The 25,672-nt window shown below is 37.6% G+C and overlaps 1 protein-coding gene across 2 annotated transcripts in view; it reads right to left on the bottom strand.

The window, feature by feature from the left end:
* Positions 1-15,070: 15,070 nt before the first annotated feature.
* gap43 (growth associated protein 43) overlaps positions 15,071-25,672 on the bottom strand; it is a 302,554-nt gene continuing 291,952 nt past the window's right edge. For both annotated transcript variants that reach the window (XM_063050859.1, XM_063050858.1), the window contains exon 3: positions 15,071-21,504. In XM_063050859.1, the coding sequence (XP_062906929.1) occupies positions 21,416-21,504 (89 nt within the window). In that variant the 3' untranslated portion in view covers positions 15,071-21,415. The remainder of the gene's footprint in view (positions 21,505-25,672) is intronic.

Raw genomic sequence — 25,672 nt, 5'->3', positions numbered from 1 at the left:
TGATCCCCTACTGTTAACCAAGGGGTTTGTGAGCCCTGGGTTGGGAACCTCTGCACTGTGGGAATAATAAAGGTGATGTTGGCCTTTCCCAAGGTAATTAGTCTTGCAGAAAAACATACAGGTGACAAATTTTCAAACATATGATCACAGAAGAATGACGATAGGCTAGCAATAACATGTCTGTTGAGTGCAAATGATCTCTGAACAAAATGACTTGTAATCAAGTATTAATCCAAGGGATGGTTTATTATGAAATGACACAGATACTAATCAGAGGCAGGAGTTGACAAGGTGCATGATGGTCACATGGTGAAAGTGATGTCGGAATTGGCTAATCATATATCACCTTATTTTGGTTTGGCTAGGAGATGATGAAGAACCTCTAACCATTTGACATGTATATACCTACACCACCAAAAGTGCCATGCTTTGTACAATTTAGGAGTACATAAGGACAGTACTGTAAATGTTTCTATAAATATTTGGAAAGGAAAAAGTTAGTGAAGGCAAATGTCCAAAATGCTGGAAATTATAATTGTCACAAAGATAGCAGAACAGGTAAACACATGCATACTTTTTAAAATCTGGAACCTGTAGCTTCCAGATAAAATGAGGCAATCAAGGCTAAAATGAGAGGAAGAAACAGAAGGGGGTCTGAATTCAAGGTCACCTTTAAGCTGGAGTTCCTACAGCTGAGGGTGGTGTATATCTTTCTGGGTGAAAATAAATAGCTATATGTTAGGGGTTCCCAACATGTGAGTTTGGAGATTTGAGAAACTCCAAATTTATTAGAATTTGTTGAATTCCAGATAAGGTACACAGAGAAAGACTTCTGCAGAGAAAGATTTGGTGCTGGAAAAGTCTGTGAATATGTGTAGGACAGCAGAGGCCACAGCAGCACAAGCTAAGGAGCTGCACAGGGCAGATAACTTAAGATTTGAAAGCTTCAAGTTCCTAGCTGTGAACATTATCAATAACTTGTCCCGGTACAACCACAGTGGTGCCAATGGCAGGAAAGCTCACTAATGTCTCTACTTCCTCAGGGGGCTGAAGAAATTTTGCATGTCACCATCAACCCTTGCCAGTTTTTATCAATGCACCATAGAAAGCATTTTGTCTGAGTGTATAATGGTCAATATGATGACTGCTCTGCACATAACTGCAAGGAACTGCAGAGAGTACACAGTTTAGCACATCAGAGGATCCAGCCACTCCTCAGTGTACTCTGCCTATATTTCTTGCTGCCTCAGTAAAGTAGCCAACATAATCAAAGATCCCACCTACCCCATATATTCTCTCTTCGCCCCTCTCCCATTAGGCAGAAGATGCAAAAGCCTGAAAACATAAACCTGTATCCTGCTGCTTTCAGACTTTGGAAGAGACCTTTTGTACAATAAAATGGACTTGACCTCTACCTTGCTATGATCTTGCACTTTATCATTTACCTGCTGTCACAAAGCTGGGAACTGCGAGGAGAATGCAAAGTGGCTTCAAAGTGATTTAAACAATTAGGGTGAGGGAGCAAATGCATAGTAGTCACAAAACAATATGGATAAATGAGACATTATCCAATTTACTCTAAAAATAAAGATGCTGTAGTTAATTAACTGAATGCTGCTCAACTGGGAAAGAGGAAGGTGCAACGAGACATGAATGTCATACAACTTAAAGGAGGAGTTCAGGTACACAAGGCAGTTGGGAAGGTTTAAGGTATGTTTGTCTTTATTAAAAGAGGATTTACATCCAAGTGCAAGAATTTCTTCCTGAAGCTTACATAGTGTTGGTGAGACCTCTTTGGGTCTTGTGTGCAGTTTTGGTATTCTTGTATGAGGAAGAATTTTTTTTTATGTCACAGAGGGAGTATAACAAAGATTCAGTGGACTGATTCCTGGGATGATGTATGAGGAGAAATTGAGTCAATTAGGTTTATGTTCACTGAAGTTTAGAAAATAAAGTATATACATAGAAACTAAAATGTCCCAGCATGTTCAGTCTATCAATAAGCTGGAATTGATAGCTATCTTATACTCACTCCATCCACTATACTTGATTTTATCTCTAGTACCAAATTTCCTTCTTAAGCCTGCTCTAGAAAGAAGCATAACAAAAATGAAACCCATAATCAGATCACAAAGGAAACAGACTCAGACAGAAATTTCTCTTTTTATTTGTGAATTATGAGCCAAACCACAGTAGGCAATAAAACCATTAATTATTGTGTAAGATGATTTAGCTTTCATTTTCTTCTACTGCATTACTTTCCAGAAGTCCATCAATAGAATTCATGAATGGGTCTTCACTGTTACCTCTGGAATTGGTGCCACAGGTCGATCAATCATGAACTGTAAGAATAATATTGATTTGATAAGTACTAGCAAAAGTCATAAACCAAGTTCTCTAATGTATGTAAAATGCATAAATAAAATTAATTGATCACTGACCAAGGTAAAATGAAGTGAACAGTTATCAGATAAACCTTTAAAAATAAAAATAGTTCATGAAATTCTTAGTGTAGCACAAAACTGGCACAAATCTCAAAAAATAAAATTTCTACTTCTGTAGTTAAAAAAGAGGGAGTGATTTTACCTAATTTTACCTAAAATTGGAAAACTCAACACTCATGCTATTGAGTTGTAGACTATTGAGGCAGAATATAAGGTGCAGTTCATTCAGTTTGCACTGGGCTACATCTTGCCAGCAAAGAAGATCAAGAAAGGATATTCAGTGTGGGAAAGGGAATGGGTGCTGAACTGGATTGCAGCTGGGAGCACAGTATAGCCATGGAGGAATGAGTGTAGGTATACTGCAAAATAGTTGGTCTCGCTGATGTACAACACTGAATGCAGTAGATCACAAACACAAAAAAGTCTAGAAATGATGAAATCCAAAGCAACATGCACAAAATGCTGAAGAAACTCTGGATATCAAGTAGCATAAATGGAAATGAATAAGCAGTCTATTTTTCAGGTTGATTCCTTCTTCAGGACTGCCAGAATAAAACGATGGGGGAGGGGAAGGCAGATAGCCAGAAGAAGATAGGTGAAGCCAGGTGGGTTGGAAAAGTAAAGGGTTGGAGAGGAGGGAATCTGGTAGGAAAGGAGAGTGGACCATAGGGAAAAAAGGAAGGAGGGGACACAGGGGAAAATGATAGTCACCAAGTTTCTGAGTATTAGAGAAGGAACAACGGCCTTTTATAAAACCTGTTTGGTCCTGAGAGATAATTTTAGCTAGAATATTCTCCAGTCGATTAGCCATCATTTTTGAAAGAATTTTAGCATCCACATTTAATAGTGAAATAGGTCTATATGAAGTGCAATCTTTCTTAAACATTAAAGAAATAGAAGCTTCATAAAACGTGGGAGGTAACTCTCCTAACAAAAAAGAATCTTTGAGCATTTCCAACATACATGAAGAAAGCAATTCTTCAAATTTTTTATAAAATCCTACAGAAAAATCATCCAATCCAGGAGCTTTACCAGATTGTGTTGAAAGAATAGCTTTCTGAATTTCCTTTTCAGTAATAGGAATATCAAGAGTTTGCCAATCTTCAACAGATATTCTAGGAAAGTTAATCTTTTGTAAAAAGGCATTCATTTTAGAAGGATCAGCTGGAAACTGAGATTTATAAGGTAAGAGGCTCGAGTGTGGAATAGACAAAGAGAGGAGGGGGAGAATTTTTTTACTGGAAGGAGAAATTGATATTAATGCCATCAGGTTAGAGGCTACCTTGATGAATATAAGGTGTTGCTCCTCCACCCTGAGGGTAGTGGCTTCACTTTGGCACAAGAGGAGGCCATGGATTGACATGTCAGAATAAGAATGGGAATCAGAATTAAAATGTTTGGCCATTGGGAAATTCCTGCTTTGTCAGATTAAGCGGATGTCTGTCTGGCTGAACTGGCCCTTACCCTCAACAATTTTCAGCTTCAGCTTCTCTCACTTTTTCCATACTTGAGGAGTAGCCATTGGCACCTACATGGGTACCAGCTATGCTCGCCTCTTTGTTGGATATATTAAACATTCCATGTTCCAGGTCTTTCCCAGTAATGCTTCCTAACTCTTCCTCTGCTACATTGACAATTGAAATGGTGCTGCTTCATGCACCCATGCTGAGCTCATCAATTACATCAGCTTTCCCTCTAACTTCCACGCTGCTCTTAAATTCACTTGGACCATTTCTGATACCTCCCTCCCCTTTCTCGATCTTCCTGTCGACTGTTGAACAACATCTTTCATAAACCTACCAATTCCTACAGTTATCTTGACTATACCCCCTCCCACCCTGTGTCCTGTAAAAATGCTATTCCCTTTTCTCAGTTCCTTTGTCTCTGCCGCATTTGTTCCCAGGATGTGGCCTTCCTTTCCAGGACATCAGAGACGTCCTCCTTCTTCAAAGAACAGGGTTTCCCTTCCTCCACCATTAATGCTATCCCAACCCACATCTTCTCCATTTCTGAGACATCCATGCTCACCCCATCTACCTGCCACTTTAAAGTGATGGAATTCCTCTTGTCCTTGCCTACCAACCCATAAGGCTCCACATCCAACTCATCATCCTCCACAACTTCTGCTATCTTCAACATGATCCTATCACCAATTATATCATTCCGTCTCCTATTTTCTCTGTTTTCAGCAAGGATTACTCCCTCCATGATTCCCATGTTCATTCATCCCTCCTCACTAATCCACTCCCAAGACCTATCCCTGAATTGGCCAAAATGCGACACCTGCTCATTCATCTCCATTCAGGGCTCCGAACAATCCATTGAGGTGAACTAACACTTCACCTGTGAACCTGCTGAGGTTGTCTATTGCATTTCGTGCCCCTGAGCTGCCTTCCTCTACAATAGACCACCCATTGTAAATTGAGCTAATGCTTCTTTGAGCACCTTCAATCCATCTGCCAATAGTTGAACTTCCCGAAGGCCAAACGTTTTATTTCTGATTCCCATTCCCGTTCTCACATGTCATATGCCAAGATGAGGCCACCTTCATGGTGGAAGAGCAATAACTTATATTCCGTATGAGTAGCCTCCAGCTTGATGGCATGAATATCGATTTCTCCTTCAAGTAAAAAAAAAATTCCCCTCCCCTCTTCTTCTATACCCCACTCTGGCCTCTTATCTCTTTTCACCTGCCTATCACCTCCCGCTGAGACCCTTTCTCCTTTCCTTTCCGCTATGGTCCATTCTCCTCTCCTATCAGATTTCTTCCTCTCCAGCTCTATCTTTCCAATCTACCTGGCTTCACCTGTCACCTTCCAGCTATCCTCTTTCCCCTCCCCCTACTTTTTATTCTGGCATCTTCCCCCTTCCTTTCCAGTCCTGAAGAAGGGTCTCAGTCCAAACATCAACTGCTGCCTGACCAGCTGAGCTCCTCCAGCATTTTGTGTGGCTCTGAATGCAGTAGGCAAAATTGGAGGAGATGCATGTAAACCTTTACCTCCACAAGGAAGAACTTTTTATGTCCTCAGATGGAGGTGAAAGGGGAGATGTAAGGATAAATATGAGAGCAAGGGAAAGGGACTGATGGGTGTGGAGGGATAACCAGACATGGAGTCACAGAGAGAGTGGGCCCCGTGGAAGGCTGAAAGGAGTGGAGGCTGGTCATGGATCTCATTGCAGCTGTTGGAAATGACAAAGGATGATATGCCAGATGCAAGGGCTCACAGGTTGAAAGGTAGGGACCAGGGGAACTCTATCTCTGTTCTGACTGGCAGAAAGCTGGGTGAGATCAGAAGTACAAGAAACAGCATAGATGCAAGATCAGGCTCCATCAACCACAGCAGAAGGGAAGCCAAGCTTCCTGAAAAAGGATGACATTTTAGATGTCCTGATACAGTAAGTCTGAACTTCAGAGCTAATGCAGTGGAGGAGGAAAAAGGAATGGCATCCTGACAAGATTCAAAAAAGGGAGAGAAGTGTCAGAAATAGTCTTGGTGAATTTAAACACAAGAGATTCTGCAAATGTAGAAATCCAGAGTAACACACACTAAATGCTGGAGAAACTCAGCAGATCAGGCAACTTCTTTGGGGAGGAATAAGGAGTCAATTTTTGGGCTGAGACCCTTCATCAACCCGAAATATTGACTCCTTATTCCTTTCCCTAGATGTTCCCTGGCCTTCTGAGTTTCCCCAGCATCTTGTGTCTGTTACTGTGCAAATTTAAGAGCAGAGTGGAAGCTGGAGGCGATGATAAAATTGATGAGTTCTGCACCAGTGCAAGAAGTGATATAACAGAAAAAGAGTTTGGAGTGGTACTGGAGAAGGTTTGGAACTGGGACTGTTCCACATAGGCAACAAAAAAAGACAGGCTAGTGTCCATGTGGGTGCTCATGGCTACAATGTTGATTTGTAGAAAATGAGAGTACTCAAATGGGGCATTGTTTAAAGTAAAAACAAGTTCAGCCAGGTGGATGAAAGAGTTAGTGGCAGGGAACTGGTTGGATCTTTGCTGTAGAAAGAAGTGGATGATTTTTAGACCATCCTGATATGATGGAGGTGCATAAAGACTGGATATCCATTCTGAAGGTGAGTTATTGGGGTTTCAAAGTTGTTCAAATTGTGGAGGGAATGCAAGGTGTCCTGGAAGTGGGTGGGTAGGGTTTAGGGAGTGGGGGACAAGATGGGGTTCTGATATGGCGAAATAAGTTTGGTGAGGCAAAAGCAAGCAGAAACAATGGGTCTACTAGGGCATTCCTTGTCATGGACCTTGGGTAAGTGATAGAAGTGGGTAGAGTACAGTTAGAGGCTGTAGGGGGAAGATCTCCTAACGTAATGAGACAATGGTCTGGATTTTGTAGGTGGGTTCATCGTTCAGGGGTTGGTAAGAAGAGGCATACAGGAGCTGTAATCTGGCCTTTGCAAAGTGGAGATCAATCTGCCAGACTATAATGACACTGTCTTTGTCCTGTGGGTTTGATGACTAAATTGTGATCAGTGCAAAGTGAATGAAGGGCTGTGCATCCAGAGGAGCTGATGTTGAAGCAGGCCAAGGAAGTGGAGAAATCAAGGCAGTTGACATCACGGCAGCAACTGGAGATGAAAAGGTCAAGGGAGGGTATCCAAGAGATATCCAGTAGGGGACTGAGAACTCAATGCCAAAGATATACACACAGAAGCAATGGAAGAAGAAGAAGATCATGTCGTGCAGGTGTGGAGGTCAATGAAGGGTAGGTGCAGAGCTGCGAATGTGACACCTTTGCTAATGACTGACCACTCAGTGTTGGGGTGGTGGGGGGGTTGTTCAGGGGGGATGGTAATGACATGACAGGGGTTGGAGCTGGAGTAAGGATTGGGTCAGAAGAGAAGTGTAATGGGATAGGGAACTTGTGGGAGATGAGATGAGGAGAGGTAATGGGGTTAAAGGAGGGGAGATCTTGGGGAAAGGGGAGGAGGAAGTAGTAAATGTAGTGTGGGGCTTGAGTGGGAAACAAGGTCTGAAGATGAGGACTTGTGGTGAGTACAGTGGAGGGGGAAGGAAGAGAGAAATCCAGTGGAACTTTAAAAGCTTGGGGCTGGCTGGGAGAACAAATACTGACAATGTTTCAGAGAAGCAAAGAAGTCCAGATGGATCTCGGCAGCCTGGAGACAGTGCACTGTTTAAATTAGTCCTATTTGAGCATGTTTTCCACCCATCAAAGTTACAAAAGACACAGTTTTATTCCAGAGTTGCACATGTCATACAGAAATTATTTCACAGGCACTTAATGCAGTGTGTGTGTGTGTGTGTGTGTAGAAAGTGAATGAGGCAATATCACCTGAGGTATGCAAATTTTATTTTCTTCCTGTATCATTGAATCACTAAGTATGATGGAAGAACAAAAGAATTTGGAGATGCTTATGTACACACAGTCCTTGTACAGTTCAGAGAAATCAATATGATAGTGGAAGTCTATTGACAGATAAAAAGAAGAGGAAACAGAGCTTCAGTTGACCAGATGTTTGTCTCATCTCAGCTGCAGAAGTGCAGTACTTTTTATAAAGGCAGTAGTGCTCTTTTGCTGGGAAATCACAAGATATACTTGCTGCTGAACCTTAATGAGGATAACTTGGAAAAAACTGCCTTCTTTTTCACTGAGGTTAATATGTTGTTTGGTGATTTAACTGAAGGATCTGAAATGATCATTTATTTGAAAGGAGAGGTACAAATAAGTTACTTCAGAATTTAGCTACAGAGAATTCATAATAATGAGCACATTCCTAAAATGAGGTAAAGGCAAAACTGAGACCAAATTGGCAAGTACAGTTGGTATAAAAGGCAAATTTGTTCATCTCTCTCCAAAACAAAACTGCAAGTGTGAAGTTAAATGAAATTGCACAACAAAAATAAAAGACCTGTGTGGTGATATCATGTGCAATGATGTGCCAGTACATGACTGAACAGAGCACTGAGCATGCGTGGGATTGCCAGAATGTTCCAGCACGCGGCTGAGTTAAGACGTGTTTGTTTATTACTGTAAATAAAAGTTCTCTAATTCTTCCAGAATATGATTCTTTACTGTTAACCCACGATACGTTTAAACAGAAGTAACATAGCATGGTGTCAAAAGTGGTTCTGGAAGAATAATATGGGAGAATCGAGAATCAAAGATAATCGAAAAAGAGAAGAAAAAAGTTCGAACGTGTAAACGGTAAAATGGAAGTCTTACAACCCCCACCAAAACTTCAGTTGACTGGGAATGTAGCTGAGAATTGGAGGATATTGAAGCAACAGTTTGAAATATATTTATCGGCAATCGGAACTGATAGAAAAGCGGAGAAAACTAAAGCTGCAATCTTGCTCCATGTAATTGGGAATGACACAGTAGAGACATATAATAACTTTGTCTTTGAAAATGGAGATAATTTCAATTTAAAGTCGATAATGGACAGATTTGAAATTTTTTGTATTCCCAGGCATGATTTAACTTATGAGCGATATATGTGCGCAGAGAGCTACTGAAACAATTGATCAATATATTGCTGAGTTAAGAAAGCATAGTAGAACATGCAAGTTTGGATCACTCACAGACTCTCTTATTAAAGATAGAATAGTTTGTGGCATTCGAGATAACGCATTGAGAGGAAGGCTGTTGAGAGAGCAAGATTTAAATTTTGAAAAAGCTTTCACGCTCTGCAAAGCTTCTGAGACCATACTGTCGCAGGCTGAAGAGTTTTTTGTTGAAACAGCAGTGTAAATGCTGCAAAAAAGCATGAATATATCAAGAAATATAATAATACATCGACAAAACCGACAGGGAGCATTTGAAAGAAAAAAGTCATGTGATTGCTATGCACAGGAATATCGCCCAAATCAATGTTTCGCATATGGCAAAATTTGCTACAGTTGCGGTAAGATTAATCATTTTTTGCACTGTTGTAGAAGTAGAAAAAAGGAACATAAAATGAAACAAGTAAATGCAGTGATTGAAGATGAACGTGAGGAATTTTATATGGATGCGCTTTGTGAAAATGCTGACATGGAGAGTATAAAAGCAGTAGCTGCAGTGCCTGAGACGACCAAACAGGAGGCAATTGATGATGTGAAAAAGCAATGGGAGGAGGAGGTTGCTTCAATGCAAGCGATAATGAAAGAGACACTGAGCTAATATGAGATTCAGTCTAATCACCGTCTAGAGCAAGAACGCTCACAGTGGGCACAGTATAAGGAAGAAGTGAAAGCACAAGTAACGGAATTGATAAGTTTTATTGAAATTATAAAGTCTCAGCATAAAAAAAAGATTACACAGTTAATGAATGAATTAGATGAAGAAAAGAAGATTCCTATTTCATCACAAATGGAAGTGGAAAAAATTAAGAAAGCTACAGTACTTGAAGAAGTACAACCCAGATCATACATGGTCCAAACAGAGGAAGGAGCAGTGTTAAAAAGAAATCGCAAAGAAAAGACGAAGAAGCCAAATTCAGAGTTTCAGTTATCTGATGCAGATTTGTTTTGCGGTTAAATAATGTATTTGGTTTGATTAACATTGTTAATTGTTTTTCTTTTTCAGGAATGGAAGGTGTGGTGATATCATGTGCAATGATGTGTCACTACATGATTGGACAGAGCACTGAGCATGCGCAGGATTGCCAGAATATTCCAGCATGTGGCGGGGTTAAGACGTGTTTGTTTATTACTGCAAATAAAAGTTCTCTAATTCTTTCAGAATATGATTCTTTACTGTTAACCCATGGTGCATTTAAACAGAAGTAACATAACAACCTGCATTAGCTTAGTATATCAAAACCTTAAATCAAAAATCCACAAAGCCCGGAAGCAAAATAAAGCATCTAATTCAAGATTAACAGATATAAAGGATTGAATATTCCATTAACGTTTTTCATTCACACCAAGTACTTAATACTATTTCCATCAATTCATCCTCCATCTTTGTTCACTGACTCAGGCTAAACTAGTTTGTTTGTATCTTTGCTGTCTATTTCACTGAGTATTCCATTAAATATCTCTACAATTTCACTTCAAGCTTCCACACCACCCTCAAATCTTTCACCTATTACATAGAAAATAGGTGCAGGAGTAGGCCATTCGGCCTTTCGAGCCTGCACCGCCATTTATTATGATCATGGCTGATCATCCAACTCAGAACCCAGCCTTCCCTCCATACCCCCTGACCCCTGAAGCCACAAGGGCCATATCTAACTTCCTTTTAAACATAGCTAATGAACTGGCCTCAACAGTTTTCTGTGGCAGAGAATTCCACAGATTCACCACTCTCTGTGTGAAGAAGTTTTTCCTAATCTCGGTCCTAAAAGGCTTCCCCTCTATCCTCAAACTGTGGCCCCTCTAGTCACTAGTCTATGTTCCTTCTCCTTTGCCTGCCTCTAGCCCTTTCACTCTGGCTTGTGCCCTCTTTCTTTCTAGTCCTGATGAAGGGTCTCAGCCTGAAAAGTCCATAAGACCATAAGACACAGGAACAGAAGTCTGCCATTGGTCCATCAAGTCTGTCTTGCCATTCCATCATGGTTGATTTATTAACCCACTCAATCCCATTCTCCTGCCTTCTCCCTTCTCCCCATAACCTTTGATGCCCTGATTAACCAACTACTGACCAACCTCCACTTTAAATATACTCAATGACTTGGCTTTCGCAGCCTTCTGTGGAAATGAATTTCACAGATTCACTTCCTAAAGAAATTCCTTCTCATCTCTCTTCTAAATGGATGTCACTCTATTCTGCAGTTGTGCCCTCTGATCCCTAGACTACCCCACTAGAAGAAACATTCTCTCCAAATCCACTCTACCTAGACTTTTCAATATTCAATAGGTTTCAATTAGATTTTCCCTCATTCTTCTAAAATCCAGTGAATACAGTCCCAAAGCAATCAGACACTCCTCATGTGTTAACCCTTTCAGTCCTGGAATTATGCTTGTGAACCTCCTCTGGACTCTCTCCAATGCCAGCACATTTCTCTTCAGATAAGGTGCCAAAACTGATAACAATGCTCCAAGTGCAGTTTGACTAGTGTCTTACAAAGCCTCAGCGTTACATCCTTGCACTTAAATTCTAGTCCTCTATAAAGGAATGTTAACATTGCATTTGCCTTCCTTACCACCAACTCAACTTGCAAGTTACCCTTTAGGGGATCCTGCAAAAGGACTCTAAAGTCCCTATGCACCTCTAGTTTTTGAATTTACTTCCTGGTTAAAAAGTATCTATACTTTTATTCCATCTACCAAAGTGCAATGAGCACTGTACACTTCCCTACACTCTATTCCATCAGACTCTTCTTTGCCCATTCTTCTGATCTGTCTAAGTCCTTTTGCAGACTCCCTGCTTCCTCAACTGTTTATATTTCCCTCCATGGATGCTATCTGATAGACTGAGTTCCTCCAGCATTTGTATGTGTTGCAACAGGCTTTGGTGATCTATCTTGAGGTTTACAGGCAGCATGGTCTTTTTAGGTTAAACTTCCATTCCATAGATTTGCTGAGGTCCAAAGATGCATTAATGAAGATTATAGTATTTGTCATCTCTAGGACCAAATATTCTTTGAAATAGAACACCCTGTTTCAGGTGTGGAAAATCAATGATTTTCAATATAAATGTTTGAAATTTCAAACTTTTCCCTGGCCCCGATGGAAAAACTAAGCCACACTCTTTACTACAGGTGTTCTCCTTTTTCATCTGAAATCCAAAAACATCTGTTCCAATCACCAAAAGGAAAATTTATTTGTTTTTGAGAACATAATAATTGACAGACAGAAAAGAAACTGGTTGTTACCTACCACAGTAGAAGATGCATGAAATAGTGGTGTTAGTTAGTTTACAGTAGACAAGGCAAAAGATGAGAAAATCTTTGGAACACATAGGTTTCTATTCTTCCCTTGTACTTCTTTTACATTCTGTCTCAAATTATTCAAAATGGAAGGGGTTAACAGAAAAGACAAGATGTTTTTATGAAGGCTCCTTTGGGATTTCTATCCCACAAAAGTTTGAACTGTGATTTAATTGATTGGATTATTGATATCAGATTAATCTAATTGCCTTTCTCTGAATTGTAAATTTATGATCTACTTTGTGTTCAGTGCTTCCCACGTGACCTTAAGTAAAAAAAAACACCCAGGGAGCTTTTTGAGTTTCTGGCAGTGAAAGCTGTGTGCAATTGAGACGAAGGATCTTTAAAAAAATTTGGTTGAAACCTTTCCATTTAGTGGTGATTGTCACTAGATCATGTCTTTCCAATTAGAAAATAATATGGATCAAATTCAGAGTCAAACTTAGTTTTTACTGGCTTTAGGGCTTATATCAATATGTCTCAAAACAACATCTATTACTAATGATTATGTCTGTAGGATTGGGCTCGGCAATGCATTAAGATTGCTGAACTGCAAGATGTTCACATAAAGTACTTACAGCATAGAAATCATTTTACTGGGCTCATACAAGTGTTTTTGCTTCAGATAAAGCTCTTTTCACAGTTCAGAATAAAAGTTCTGAATATTATTTAACTACCTAGCTACCTAATGTTGTTTTCTCCTGATTGCTTTTAACTGACAAATTATAAATTCTCTCTTCCTTGAATCTTATTAATTCAAGTTGAAGCTGTAAGCTGGTGTAGCAATGGTTTCTTTGATGTCTTTATTACGCTATCCTTTCATAATAGTTTATTCTGGAGGAATCTGATGATTTGTCTCTTGTTGCAGTAAAACCTGACTCCTCCTTTCAGTTGAAATATTGACACCGACTGAAAGCTAACATTTCTACAAGGAAGATCCCACCATTTCAATGGAATCACTGGACACATATATTTATATTGTTTCTTATGAAATCCTGGCTGAAGATTGAGGCTGTCCCTAAGGAACCGTTAGCCAGTATTTACGCATTGCATGCTTTTTGACTAAAACTTTCAACATTGCACTTCTATTTATCATTTACAGTTTTCTTAAGTATTCACATATTGACAGCTGAATTTAAGAGACTCAAGTGAATTCTCTCAGAAAGTTGCTGTCCAGGTCTAAGTGTATCATAGTGTCTATCATAAATGTTTTTTTTTGAGTTGCCTGTCTCAAAAACTTTCCTCCAGTTAAAGCACTAAACACAATACATAGTAGTGAAAGCACTTTGTATTGCTTCCTAATTCATTCCATTAAAAGCAATCATTTTGGATTGTACTAAATGCTTTAAAGCTCTTGCTGATTTTGGATCATCTAGCTTCTCCTGCGGCACAGCTTTTCACTTCAGTTCCAATTGTTCACTATTACTTGCAACAGACTACAGGCAAGTGATGTGGCATTCTCAGAAGCAAATGATAACTCTCAGTTGCATATACCAAACTCTGAACTTGTATTCAGATGTATAATGTAGCATGAACTTGAGGCAAGGCTATTTCTTCCAAGCAGATGAGAATTAATATTCCCAGTGTTAATTGTTGGATTTTGACTGTGGTGCTTTTATATATTTTTGATATATTCCCGAATTTCATTGCTAGGTTTTATAGCTACACACATTTCAAAACAAATTTTTGGAAGACATCGATAATTTTTTTTTTGCTTTTGCCAATGCTTCTTCAAGGAAGGCAAACTTAATCATATATTAAATTTCAGATGTAATAAGAATTCAGGATGGAGTAGATTACTGTTATTATTGTGCTCCATTCATAGCTCCCCGGGTACCTCTCTAATAATCTCATTTCTCACTCTAGGAACAAGCATGTAAATTCAACTGACATTCATGTGTAAGAATCTGGGGTTTGGGGTGGTGAGTAACTGTTTCCAGAGTACTACTTTGGAAAACATCATAGTTGTTAGCATGAATGTTCTGCACAAAATTAATCCTCAATCAACCTTGTCTGGTTTGCTCGCTGTTGTGAGGGATATCTGTACACAAGCTGACTGCCACATTTCCCATATAGATACTCTACAACACTTCAGAAGATGCATAATTGGCTGGATAGATAGAAGATTTTTATTTTCAGCAGTCAAATAGTCGAGGAATTTAGATGCAGGATTGGAGTGGAAAGACGTAGTTGGTTCCATAAAGTGACACTGAAAAATATTTTACCATCTTGCTTATACATTATCTTTTGGGTTGTAATGAGGAAGAGACAACTGCTGAGCAATTTTTTCTGCAAGACTTGAATTATCTCCGTATTATTTCTTCCTGATTAATTTACAAACTCCAATTGAGAAAAAAAAAGATTTTGACAAGTTTGTTACGCCAATCGTCAGTTCCATGCTGCAATAAATTTAATTTTGTGTTGTAAGTTTCTGATTTTGTGCTGAAATATCAGTCAATCTATATTAGCTGCAAAGCCGTATGGATCCATTAACTGGCATGAATGGAGTTACTGCCATAGATCAAGACCAAAATCTTCATGATTTATGTAGTAATCTAGCATTAATTGAGTCTGACTGTTTTATACTGTAAATACTTACTTTCTGTTAATTCCCATTAATATCAACAGAACTCCATTTATTTTGCTGGTTTACAGGATAAAAGGCAAATTAACTAACTGTACGAAAGAACATTTTACTAATAAATATCAAACACTTCTGTCCAATGCTTTTGTATTCATCATAATATTGAAAGGAAATCACATTTAAGAAGGAAACACAACAACATGAATATTGTGAAGACTGGTGACTTTTATTTTTCATTCTCCCCACTGTCTCTCTAACGTTTTGTGAAAAAAAGGCAGGCCACATTCTGCATCAGCCATCTTAGATGCCACACCAATTACACACACTCACAAATTCAGAATATCATTACTGCTGAGTAAAAATAATTTACCAGTACAAAAATACCAGCAATCAAGCACTACAGAACATCACAAAGGACTCAACAGCACCAAGCAAGTAGATCAGGATTGCGTAAGGCAGTGGCCAATCAAGTAGGCAGGAAGGCAATCAAAAAATTCACTAAGGCTGAAAGAAATGTATGCTTCCAACTACAAACTCTTGTGCTCTGAGGATGGTTAATTCATAAAACATAGTTATACAGTGTCTGAGACTTGTACTTAAGCATGGTAACATTGGTATTCAATTGGATATGCCAAAAGGACACTGCGGGCCTCATTTTATTATTGTCTTAAATTATATTTTCTGTACTTTGTGCATGTCCTTAAAGCCTAATTGGCACTATACTGTGGATTCAACATACCAACTTGTAAGGGTGCTCATACAATATAAACACACTCTAAATTACACGATTATCACTGATACAATGGTAAAATGGCCTACATGACATAAAAGGTGGCTAATGACGGCGTTCATCTGTAAGATAATTACATTTGATCTATTTTATGCATAAGGAGGCAACATATTGAGAAATTATCCATAACAATTGCACGACCAACAGATCTATTGTCTGCTAGAGTTTCATTTCGTGGCAATGCAGTTGGAAATATACACACAGCCTTTTTAAAAACTTTTTAGCCTAAGCATCAATTAGGTCCAAGTCAAAAGTACAGCTTCAGCAAATACAATATTGGTGCAATTTGAAACCTATGACCAGCATGCATACAGAATCTGAACTCTTCCTTAACTTAGTTTTCTTTTATAAAAAAAGGAGATCAAGAGTTCTAAGCTCCCTTCAAATAGAGTTGAATTGTGACCACATTTTAAAATTTGTCTCCCCCACCAAGCAATTATACAGTTGCCTGCATTCAGTGGCCTGTTTCACCAATCCTACTACTTCTGCCACATATCCAGATGTGTGTGAAACCTTTATTAAGCAGTTACTAAAATGATTAATGACTGCATATTGTTGCAGCTATAATGGTCCTCTTTGTTTTGATGAGTAAACTTGCAAATTGCCACTAAAACTATTAGAAATATATGTGAGACAAAGTAAACTCACTTCTCGTCACCTAACCATGATTCAGTTTTGGTACAGTTTAAGAGACTGCCTGGCTAAAATTGGAAGGTGACCTGTAGTTATGTTTTTTTTTTCTGTATTTAGTTCTTGCTATCTCTGTAACGGTTATCTAAGAAGATACTAAACGCAGTAATTTCTGGTATGGCAAAAAGCTTGAGGTCTATTCAAACGGCAAGGCATTACATACTTACATTAATAAATAGGACTATATTGATACAGCATTATAAAAAATCACTTCAAGAACAATATTAAATGTTTCCTGCGTTTTGTTTTGTGTTCATCTTAAAAACAGTAGGTTAAAAACATTTTAAATAACCAAGTAATTGTTTCGTGTGACCTATGAAATCACACTGTACCAGTATGCATTCCTTGTGTTTACTTTTGGGCAAGAATCATTATTAAAATTGGCAGAAATTCTGGTTCATTCATTCCCCTATTAACTGCAATTTATGAATAGTAGACTTCAGCCAGTGACCTTGTAGAATAACCAAGCAAAAGTCTGTTAATTTCTGATGTTGCAACCATTCTCTCTGAGGCAATTACAAGGCTGAATAACAGTAAGCAGTTGGCATTATTTACCCCAGGAAAACAAAACTAGAGGTGTAACACATATGAAAGTACAAGTAATACCCACAGCCAAAACATTTGTGATATGTATGTACTAACCAGATATGCCAATTTAGTGTTGTCTGCCTACATACAGAGATACAGTGAGCTTGCCAATATACTAAAGGATCTTTTTTGTGCCGAGATTCACAAAGTTTTCACAATATGCTTAGGTAATCAAGCCAAGAGAAGTAGACTGAATTGTCTCCAAGCCCTTTTATGTTCCCGCTCCCTCTCTTACAGAAGCTTAGATGTTTAGTATTCCCTTGTTGGCTTCTATAGCCATTCTCTTCACTCCAGAGTTTTCAAAGAACTTTCAAGAACTTTCAAAATAGCAGTGACAAGTATTGCCATGTTTAGGTGTAAGCACAATAACCAATTATTGAAAAGTGGAAATCTTTCTAAGAGATTGGGCATTCAAACTGACAGTCTAATAACACCAGAGAAGTAAAATTATGCACTTGGGTTAAATATCAATACCTTTGGTTGTATTCATGGCACACCATCACAGATGATGTAGAGGACAATGAGTATTTGGATCCGGGAATTATTAATGTTCTATTTTTCCCATAAAATAACAAATAGATCTGTAACAGATGAGAATTGTACATTTTTATGATATCAACATACAGGTATATCCCAAAAGGGAAACTCACTAGAAAATCAAGAAGAATATCAGATAGTAGCTATTAGTTGCCAAAGTGCATCATAGATAATATGATTCTGGAGTCTAGTGCTAAAAAGTTTTTAAACATTCCTTAACTGTCTCATAATTTTACGTTAAATGGCCTTTATCTAAGGAGGAAACTGGACAAAAACATTTTCCAGCACTGAGGTTTCAATTTATTATGATTAATTAGGTTAAGAAATCAGGGTTTTTTTGGTATTTTACAAAAAATGTGTTTTTTTCCACCAGTAGAGGTGAAAAGTCAGAGTGCAAAGCTCAAGTGGGAACAGTTAAAGAATTTTCGTGAATCCAGGTTAGAAATTCACATCAACTATGCTTCATTTACGATCATCACGAGTTGCACATATTTGCATATTCAGCCCTGGGTTTAAAAAAAATCATTTTCTTTCAATTCTTTGTGAAGCCCCCCGCAGATATTACCTTTTCTCTCACCTGGTTTCCAAAACAAAAATATATTGGCATTTTGTTGTACTCAGTAAATGAGTTTAGCACTTGCACCTTGCTGTGTTCATTCTGTGGAGTGAGGTGTTTCGTTCACCTAATTTGCATTGAACTACACAGAATTTATAGAAAATGGTTGATAATCTTGGTAGAAAGCCAAGTGACAAAACTTTCTATGAATTGTATCATCATTCTCCTTGGTTGTGATCTCTAATGAACAAACATTTAGATATAAAGAATCTAACTATTTAGAAATGTTTGAAGCTATATACCATACAAGTAAGTGAATGTTTCAGTTTATATATTTTCAAAATCAGTGGATATTGTTATCAGTGAGCAAAACAAAATATCAGTAGAAACGAATGGGTATGAGTTTCAATAAAAATATTTTTCTGGATTGAATAGTGCCAATCAATAAAGAAAACCACTTTATTTCTTTTGTATTTAAATAAGGTGCTTTACCTTGCCTTTTAAATCATTATAATTAAAATCACACAAAAGAAATGTTAGCAAAAGTGATCAATTATAAGATTCTCATGTTTCATCATGTGTTTTAAATGAACTGAGTGGCTTTGGTTAAATAGTAATAGAAAGCTATGAGTTTAAATGAATTGCTCATTCCTGACTATTTAATACTTTAAGAACTTAAAACTTTCTTAGTATTATTGCAAACTAATGAACAATGAATCCATTGAGCTCCATATAATTTTCATTTTAAAAATAAAAAAATCCAGATTTGCACATTGATGGTATTGCCCATTGTGTAATCAATTGACAGTGTTATTCAGCAAGGAACACATAAGTATTTTGAAATGTATGAAGGGAAGAATTTTTATTTTCATCATTTCTACAGAGGTAATTTTAGTAATATGTTGTTATGGTGACCTGATATCTTCCTATGTTACTCTTTTCCATAATTTGAGGTTTCATTGAAGGCAGCTGACAAATCATTGTACAGAATTGGGCTTACTTTAGTGAAGTGGAGAGGCACAAATATAAAGATGTTCTTTTTAAATTGAAATGGTAATTTGAGTGAATTTTAGAATCTTAAATTCTGCATGCAAGACCTAGCCAAAAATAATTGTTATTTTACATACTCCTCACTAAAATGTATCGCTGTACTTCAATCATAAACATCTATTTTATATTTTTAAACTGAAACCAGTCAAATCACTGTTACATTTGCACGTGAAGGTATCACAGATATGCTGTAACATTGAGTAAGTTTATTAACTTAAAACTGGGAAATCATTTTATTTTTGAACGTAATCAATATATAATAATTGAATATGCTTGTGAAGAGATGTAACAAATTAAATCCTTAAGAAATCAGTTTTTATATTTGGGAATTTGATTTTGCTTAATTATTCGGTATAGAACTTGTGTTTCTCCAGTAATGGTTACTTTTCAATGCCAGGTTATTGCCTTAAGAGTACTATAATGAAAGAAATCTTTCAATGGTGTTGTTCAGTAAGCAGGGAGAATATAATACATGTGTACAAACAATGGTGTTCTACCGTGCGACATGCATCACTGTTTTATTACATTCTCAGAATGTGCTACTAATACTAACACAACATTTTGGATGAAATCTCTTCAATATAATAGCAACTGAGGCATTCCAGCAAAAATAAGCAAAATGTTTCAAATTGTCCAGAATTCTCTGTACTGGACAACATTTAAAGCAGAAAATAATGTAATTGAGAATGAAAAAAAAGCTCTAGTGAAGATATGTCCAACTAATGACTGCAATTTAATAAATATTACTAGAAGTGTTATAATAGTCTAGTGGTAGAAATGCCCAGAGGCCTATCTGCTAGTAACATTCCTCTAGATATTTGAAGGTGGAGTTCTAATCTGTAGATGGGGATGATTTGTGAGTTACAGGTTTGCTGTTCTGTCAAGTCAAACAAAGTAAGCTTGTGTCTCACTTCCTTTTGAACACTGACATGACTTTAGTTCTTGCATTGACTCCTCACAGATTCCAGCAGATGAATAAACTTATTCTTGCTCCCTTGCTTCCCCCATCCTAGGTTAATATTCATGCTAATTCTTTCTACATGCTGCATGGCATGATCGATGGGCCTTTGGAATGGTGCAAGGACCAGTAGGTAAGGCAGTGATGTGAATCAATTTCCCCGCAATATATTACTGGAGACAGTTTCTGTGCTAGTGAACCCTGATGGGAAAGAAATTAACATCTTCTTGAATGTATAGTGAATTGAAGAACTGGAATTGGAAACCAATCCAGGAACCGTTGATGATCTAAGGACAAAGGATAGTACTTTCATATAATTGAATTTGAGTATTACACAATAGATTTTTGCCTTATTTTTAATGGATCCCTTCTTTCTCTAGAGTCATATACCATTTGACTGAGTTGTTTGATGCACAGAGGCAGTACGTTTTTGTAAAATGAGCTACAATCCATGCAATAATTCCTAAATGTGTTAATTACAATGATACATAATGGTCAAACAATCCAATACCTTTGAATTCTGTCCTGTCCTGTTAGCTCTTCCTTTCCCCTGTTTTAGCTGCTTACATAAAATCTAAATGGGTCTTTCCTAAATTCTGAGAATTTTTCTCGTACTTAACGTGAAAAGGCAAAATAGCAGACTTTATTATGTATAGTTTTTCTAGTTTACAGCTGAATAGCATAGGGCAGCCATCAAGATGTTCTGATGAAACAGTATTGCAGCAAATTGCAGGGCAGCACAGAAAACACCAAAGAAAGAGGAATATAGAAATCAGCTGATCACAACATTTTATATCTGCAGGCTACTATTGAATAGCAATTAAATAATCAATGCATTTCTCTCCCTATTGCGTAATGTAATTCTGCCAAAGATCATGCAACAAACGTATGTCAACAGGACATTTGTGTATGTTATGGGGCAGTGACATAATCTTCAAATATTCATGAATTGTTGGATAAACTAAAATCACATTAAATTAGTTTAATTGCAATTAAATATTATTTGATAAATTAAATGGAGATTAAGATAAAAAACAACCTCAAAGTTAGGATCAGAATGAGGCCTTACCCACCAATAATTGGCACTTTGCTTTATTCTTAAAACAAATGGATATTCATTCCAATCACATTTAAAAGGATACCATTTTCACTTACATTTTTACTTCTTAAAGTAACATTGCATACAGTGAAACAGAGAGCCAGAGAAATTTTGTACAGTGCAAAAATTCCAAATGATGGTCATCAAACTGCCAGAACAACACCAAGAACATTTAAATTAAGCCACACTGTTTGACTGGAAAACTTTCCCGCCTTTAGCCATACGGGGAATGGTCCACACATCAAAGGGGAGAGAGTAGTTGGGGCTGGGGACTTTGCACCTTCAGGCATTTTCCTCGGTGGGCTTCTTTTCATCTCCTTTAACTTCTTCAGTTTGGGCACTTTCAGAAGGTTTACTTTCATCTGCGGAATCTGAAGAGAGACAAATTTATTTTGATCAAATGATATTTTAAAAAATATCAATAACATTATTCATAATTGAAACTTAGGTTCTTTTCACGAATGTCCAAAAGATTTATCAATTCTATTAATTAATATTAATTAGCATTCATTAGTATGATGTCTGCTTTTCACTACATTCTGAATTAACAGAATATTTGCAATAAACAGGTTAATAACCTGTATATTTTGGAATACAAAACTGAGTTCCAAAACCTTGGGGAAAGAAAAACAGTAATTTATTTCTCTCTTTACAATTACCCTTTCAGTACCTTGATTCCCATGCCATCAGATTGTTCAAGTGTTGTTTAATTCTGAGCCTGGTTTCCAATTCCACAGACCACTCCATTACATATCAACATCTATGTACTATTTCTCAGCCTCCCTACCCTAGTTAGTCTGTAGATTTGGCAGTGCTTTGGCAATCCTTCATCATTTGTCACCTCCTGACTCTAACCTCCATCTTTGTGCTCCTTCACCACTACTTTTGAAGTTCCCAAAAGGATTATTCTCAGCTCTCTCCAATTCTTCAGTGGTATATTTTTGACAGAGAAGTTTATTCAAAAGCAATATACAATGCTCCACTTAAAATATAGTGGTGTGCTGATTTATATAACTAATGACTCTTTCAATGCTGTGGATACAGTGGTTACATGATGTTCATCAAATGAAGTTTAAAAGCTTCCTCCACTTCAACATTAAGAAGATCAAAGCTATTTTCTCAGGCTGTGCTACTGTTTTCGTAACTACAAAGCTGTATTTGACCCAAAGATCACAACCTTTCCTTCTCCATTGCTATGCCCTTTTACACTCCACCTCCATATTCTTCAAATGTCCACCTCACCTCATGTCATCTTCAGCTGTTTTGTTTGTTCACACCAAATCCAAATTTTTCATTGGTGTCCTGAAGGGCCCAAACTTCCTACTCTTTAAAAACTTCAGCTCATCAAACAACATCCTCCTCACCCATCATGCCTCTGCTCAATCAGCCAACGTAGCACACATCCTAGAAAGCCTCAGCTTAAATTTTCACCTACGCAAAGCCCCTTTTCCACTAAGCATTGAAGCCCTAAATCTGCAGAACACTTGGCTTCTTGGCTTCCTCAGCTCCTTCTCCAGATAGTTTGCTGCAGTGCCTTAAACCTAGGGCCTGAACTTGAGAATTCTGCTCTTGGACAAACTTCCTCATTTCTACTGTAAGATATTGTTTAAACTAAACCTATTTAATCCGGATTTTGGTTGCATTTGAATTTTTCCATCTTTGAATTTTCTAATTATGTGTTATTTGAAACCAGAATATCTATTGAGATTTTGAAAATATGTAATTTAGAGTACATTCATACAGAACGTCCACAAAACAATTCATACATCAGCCCATCTATTCTGCTATATTAACCAACTTTCCTCCTGTTTATCATTTAGAAATTGTATGAAGTGATGTATGGTCTTCCTTCATTTGTGATCTTAAATTTTAGATGAAAGCACAGTGAACGATATGAATTGACTTAATTAACAAATATTGAATCAAGATTCAAAATCGAACATCTTTTTACTGAAAGCAAAAAAAAGAACACAGATGAGGAAAATCTGAAATAAAAACAGGAAATGCTAGAAATACTCAGTGTGTAAAGCATGCAGGAAATATCTACGCAGCACTTCCAGCATCTTTGATGCTTGGACCAAAGCTCATCGACTACAGCATCATTTTCACTCGCAATAAAACATAATATTTCTAAATCACATCTATTTTTGACAACAGATTATTTCAAAGCAATTTAATTCAGATTGAGGTTGTGTAAATATCACCTCCTGTGCTTTGAGTTAACTTCAAATACTGGATAATAATATTTTTATGTGAAGTTTTACTCCTATCAGGACAATATAATTTTGAGTACAGATTAAGTGCAGCTGTTTTACCACTTGTCTTAAAAACAATGCATTAAAAGCAGACCTCACCCAGAGAACTGGTCACGCCACATGGTAAATTAATTGCCCTTGTTTCTGCACATCTGGAGAAATTATAGCAACTGCATCTTTTGGATGCATTTAAAGTACTAAATATGTTCTACATTATTGTATTTAATTAAGCTAAGGGACTAGTTAATTCTCCAAGAAAAAATTAATGGAGTAACTGCTTATTTTTTTTATCAGTAAATCATGTTTGGCTTCAAGAATATAAACAGATTTTATATAACTATTGTATTAAAATGCTCCTTAATTCTATTGATTCACAAAGTATTTTCATTTCAATTTATGTGAGTAGTGAGTTCAAGTTAAGGAGACAGATGGAAGGGATTGGTTAGGAAATGCTGGGACAAACTGTGTCCAAAATTGTTCAATGAATTGGATGTAGACTTGTTACCAATAAATTACCACCAGCATCTGGACTGGATGTGAAGAGTCAATTGAAAAGACCTTCTCCTCCTAGGAGCTGGACAATGAGTATAGTGACGCTTCAGTGGTAAGGGAACTTCAGACAACCAGTTACTACAGAAACACATTGATAGGAGGCAGGTCTGGGCTTAGAGACTGATCTTTTGGAAGATTTTTAGTTCGATGACTTTAAATTTAGAGTCACTTGGATTACCAAAATGTTGGAAATAATTTAAAAAATGTTTTTCTAAAAATGAAAACATATTTAATTAGAAGCACGTTTATGCATAGATAAGGCATTGGACATTAAAGTGCAAAATAAACAACTTGTGTGTTTCCTTTTAATCTCATACAGGGAATTCCTGTTCTGCTGAATGGTGTCTCAGAGCCTATAGCAGGTAGGATTAACAAGATACAGCAATTACAGTGAATTTTTCAATGTAATGCTGGGTAACTTCTTCAAGACTGGACTCACATGAAATCATGTGACCTACCAAGGTGAGTTATGTCAGCTGCTGTTACCCAGCATAGCCCAGACTTACAGAAGGTCTACACAAATACAGGACTTACTTACATGGTATAGTATGTATTGATTGCATATGCATCATTTAAGAACTACTGTATGTGTACTGTGTGGGATAAAGTTCAACGCATTGTTACATCAGTTTCTGATGTGGAAATTTCCAAAGATTCTCCACTCTCTGCCTAAAGAGCATAAAGATATTTTTCATCTCATTCTTCAATGAACAACAAGTTCATCCACCAAGACAAGGAGCCTATCACTGACTTCAGAAATGGGAAGACAGAGTTGGAGAAAGTAAATTCCTTGGTGTTAACATCTCAGATGACCTAAGCTGGATCCTGCACATCAATGCAATCATAAAGAAGGTGTGCCAGCACTTCTACTTTCTTAGAATCTTAAGGAGATTTTGTACTGTAGAAGTAGCTTAGCTGGTTGCATCACGGCCTAGTATGACAATTCAATGAACAGGTCCATCACAGATACAGCCCTCCCCACTATTGAAAGGTTTCCCCTCATCTGGGTCATCACACTCTCATTATCACTTTCAAATAGGAGGCACAGAACGACACACAAAATGTGGAAGAACTCAGCGGATTGGACAGCATCTACGGAAGAAATTAAACACTTGATGTTTTGGGCCAAGAACCTTCTTCAGCACAGGAAAGGAAGGGGGAGACATCAGAATAAAAAATGTGGTGGGGATGGGAGGGAAGGAAAGGAAGACTAGCTAGAAGATAATAGGCAAAGTCAAGTGGGTGGTAAAGGAAAAGGGTTAGAGAAGAAGAAATCTGATAGGAGAGGACCATGGGAGAAAGGGAAGGGGGAGGTAGTTGGCAGGTGAAGAGAAGAGTTAAGAGGCCAGAGTGAGGAATAAAAGAGGGAAGTGGGAGAGGAAATAATGTTTTTACCAGAATGAGAAATCAATGTTCATGCCATCATGTTTGGAGGCTAGATAGATGGTATATAAGTTGTTGCTCCTCCACCTTGAGAGTGACCTCCTTGTAGCAAAAGAGGAGGCCAGGGACCGACATTATGGACATGTTGGAATGGGAATAGGGATTGGAAATAAAATGGTTGGCCAACAGGAAATTCCATCTTGACAAATGGAGTGAGGTGCTCAGCAAAGTGGTCCTCCAATTTACATCGGGTCTCACCAATGTAAAGGAGGCTGCCTTGGAGCACTGGATACAATATACAGCCCCAACAGATTTGTAGGTGAAGTGTTGCCTCACCTAGAGGACTGTT

The sequence above is a fragment of the Mobula hypostoma genome, chromosome 6, assembly GCF_963921235.1.
Source record: "Mobula hypostoma chromosome 6, sMobHyp1.1, whole genome shotgun sequence".
NCBI classification, from domain to species: Eukaryota; Metazoa; Chordata; class Chondrichthyes; order Myliobatiformes; family Myliobatidae; genus Mobula; species Mobula hypostoma.
The sequence above is the reverse complement of the archived record's forward strand: the minus strand, read 5'-3'. Positions and strand labels throughout refer to the sequence as shown.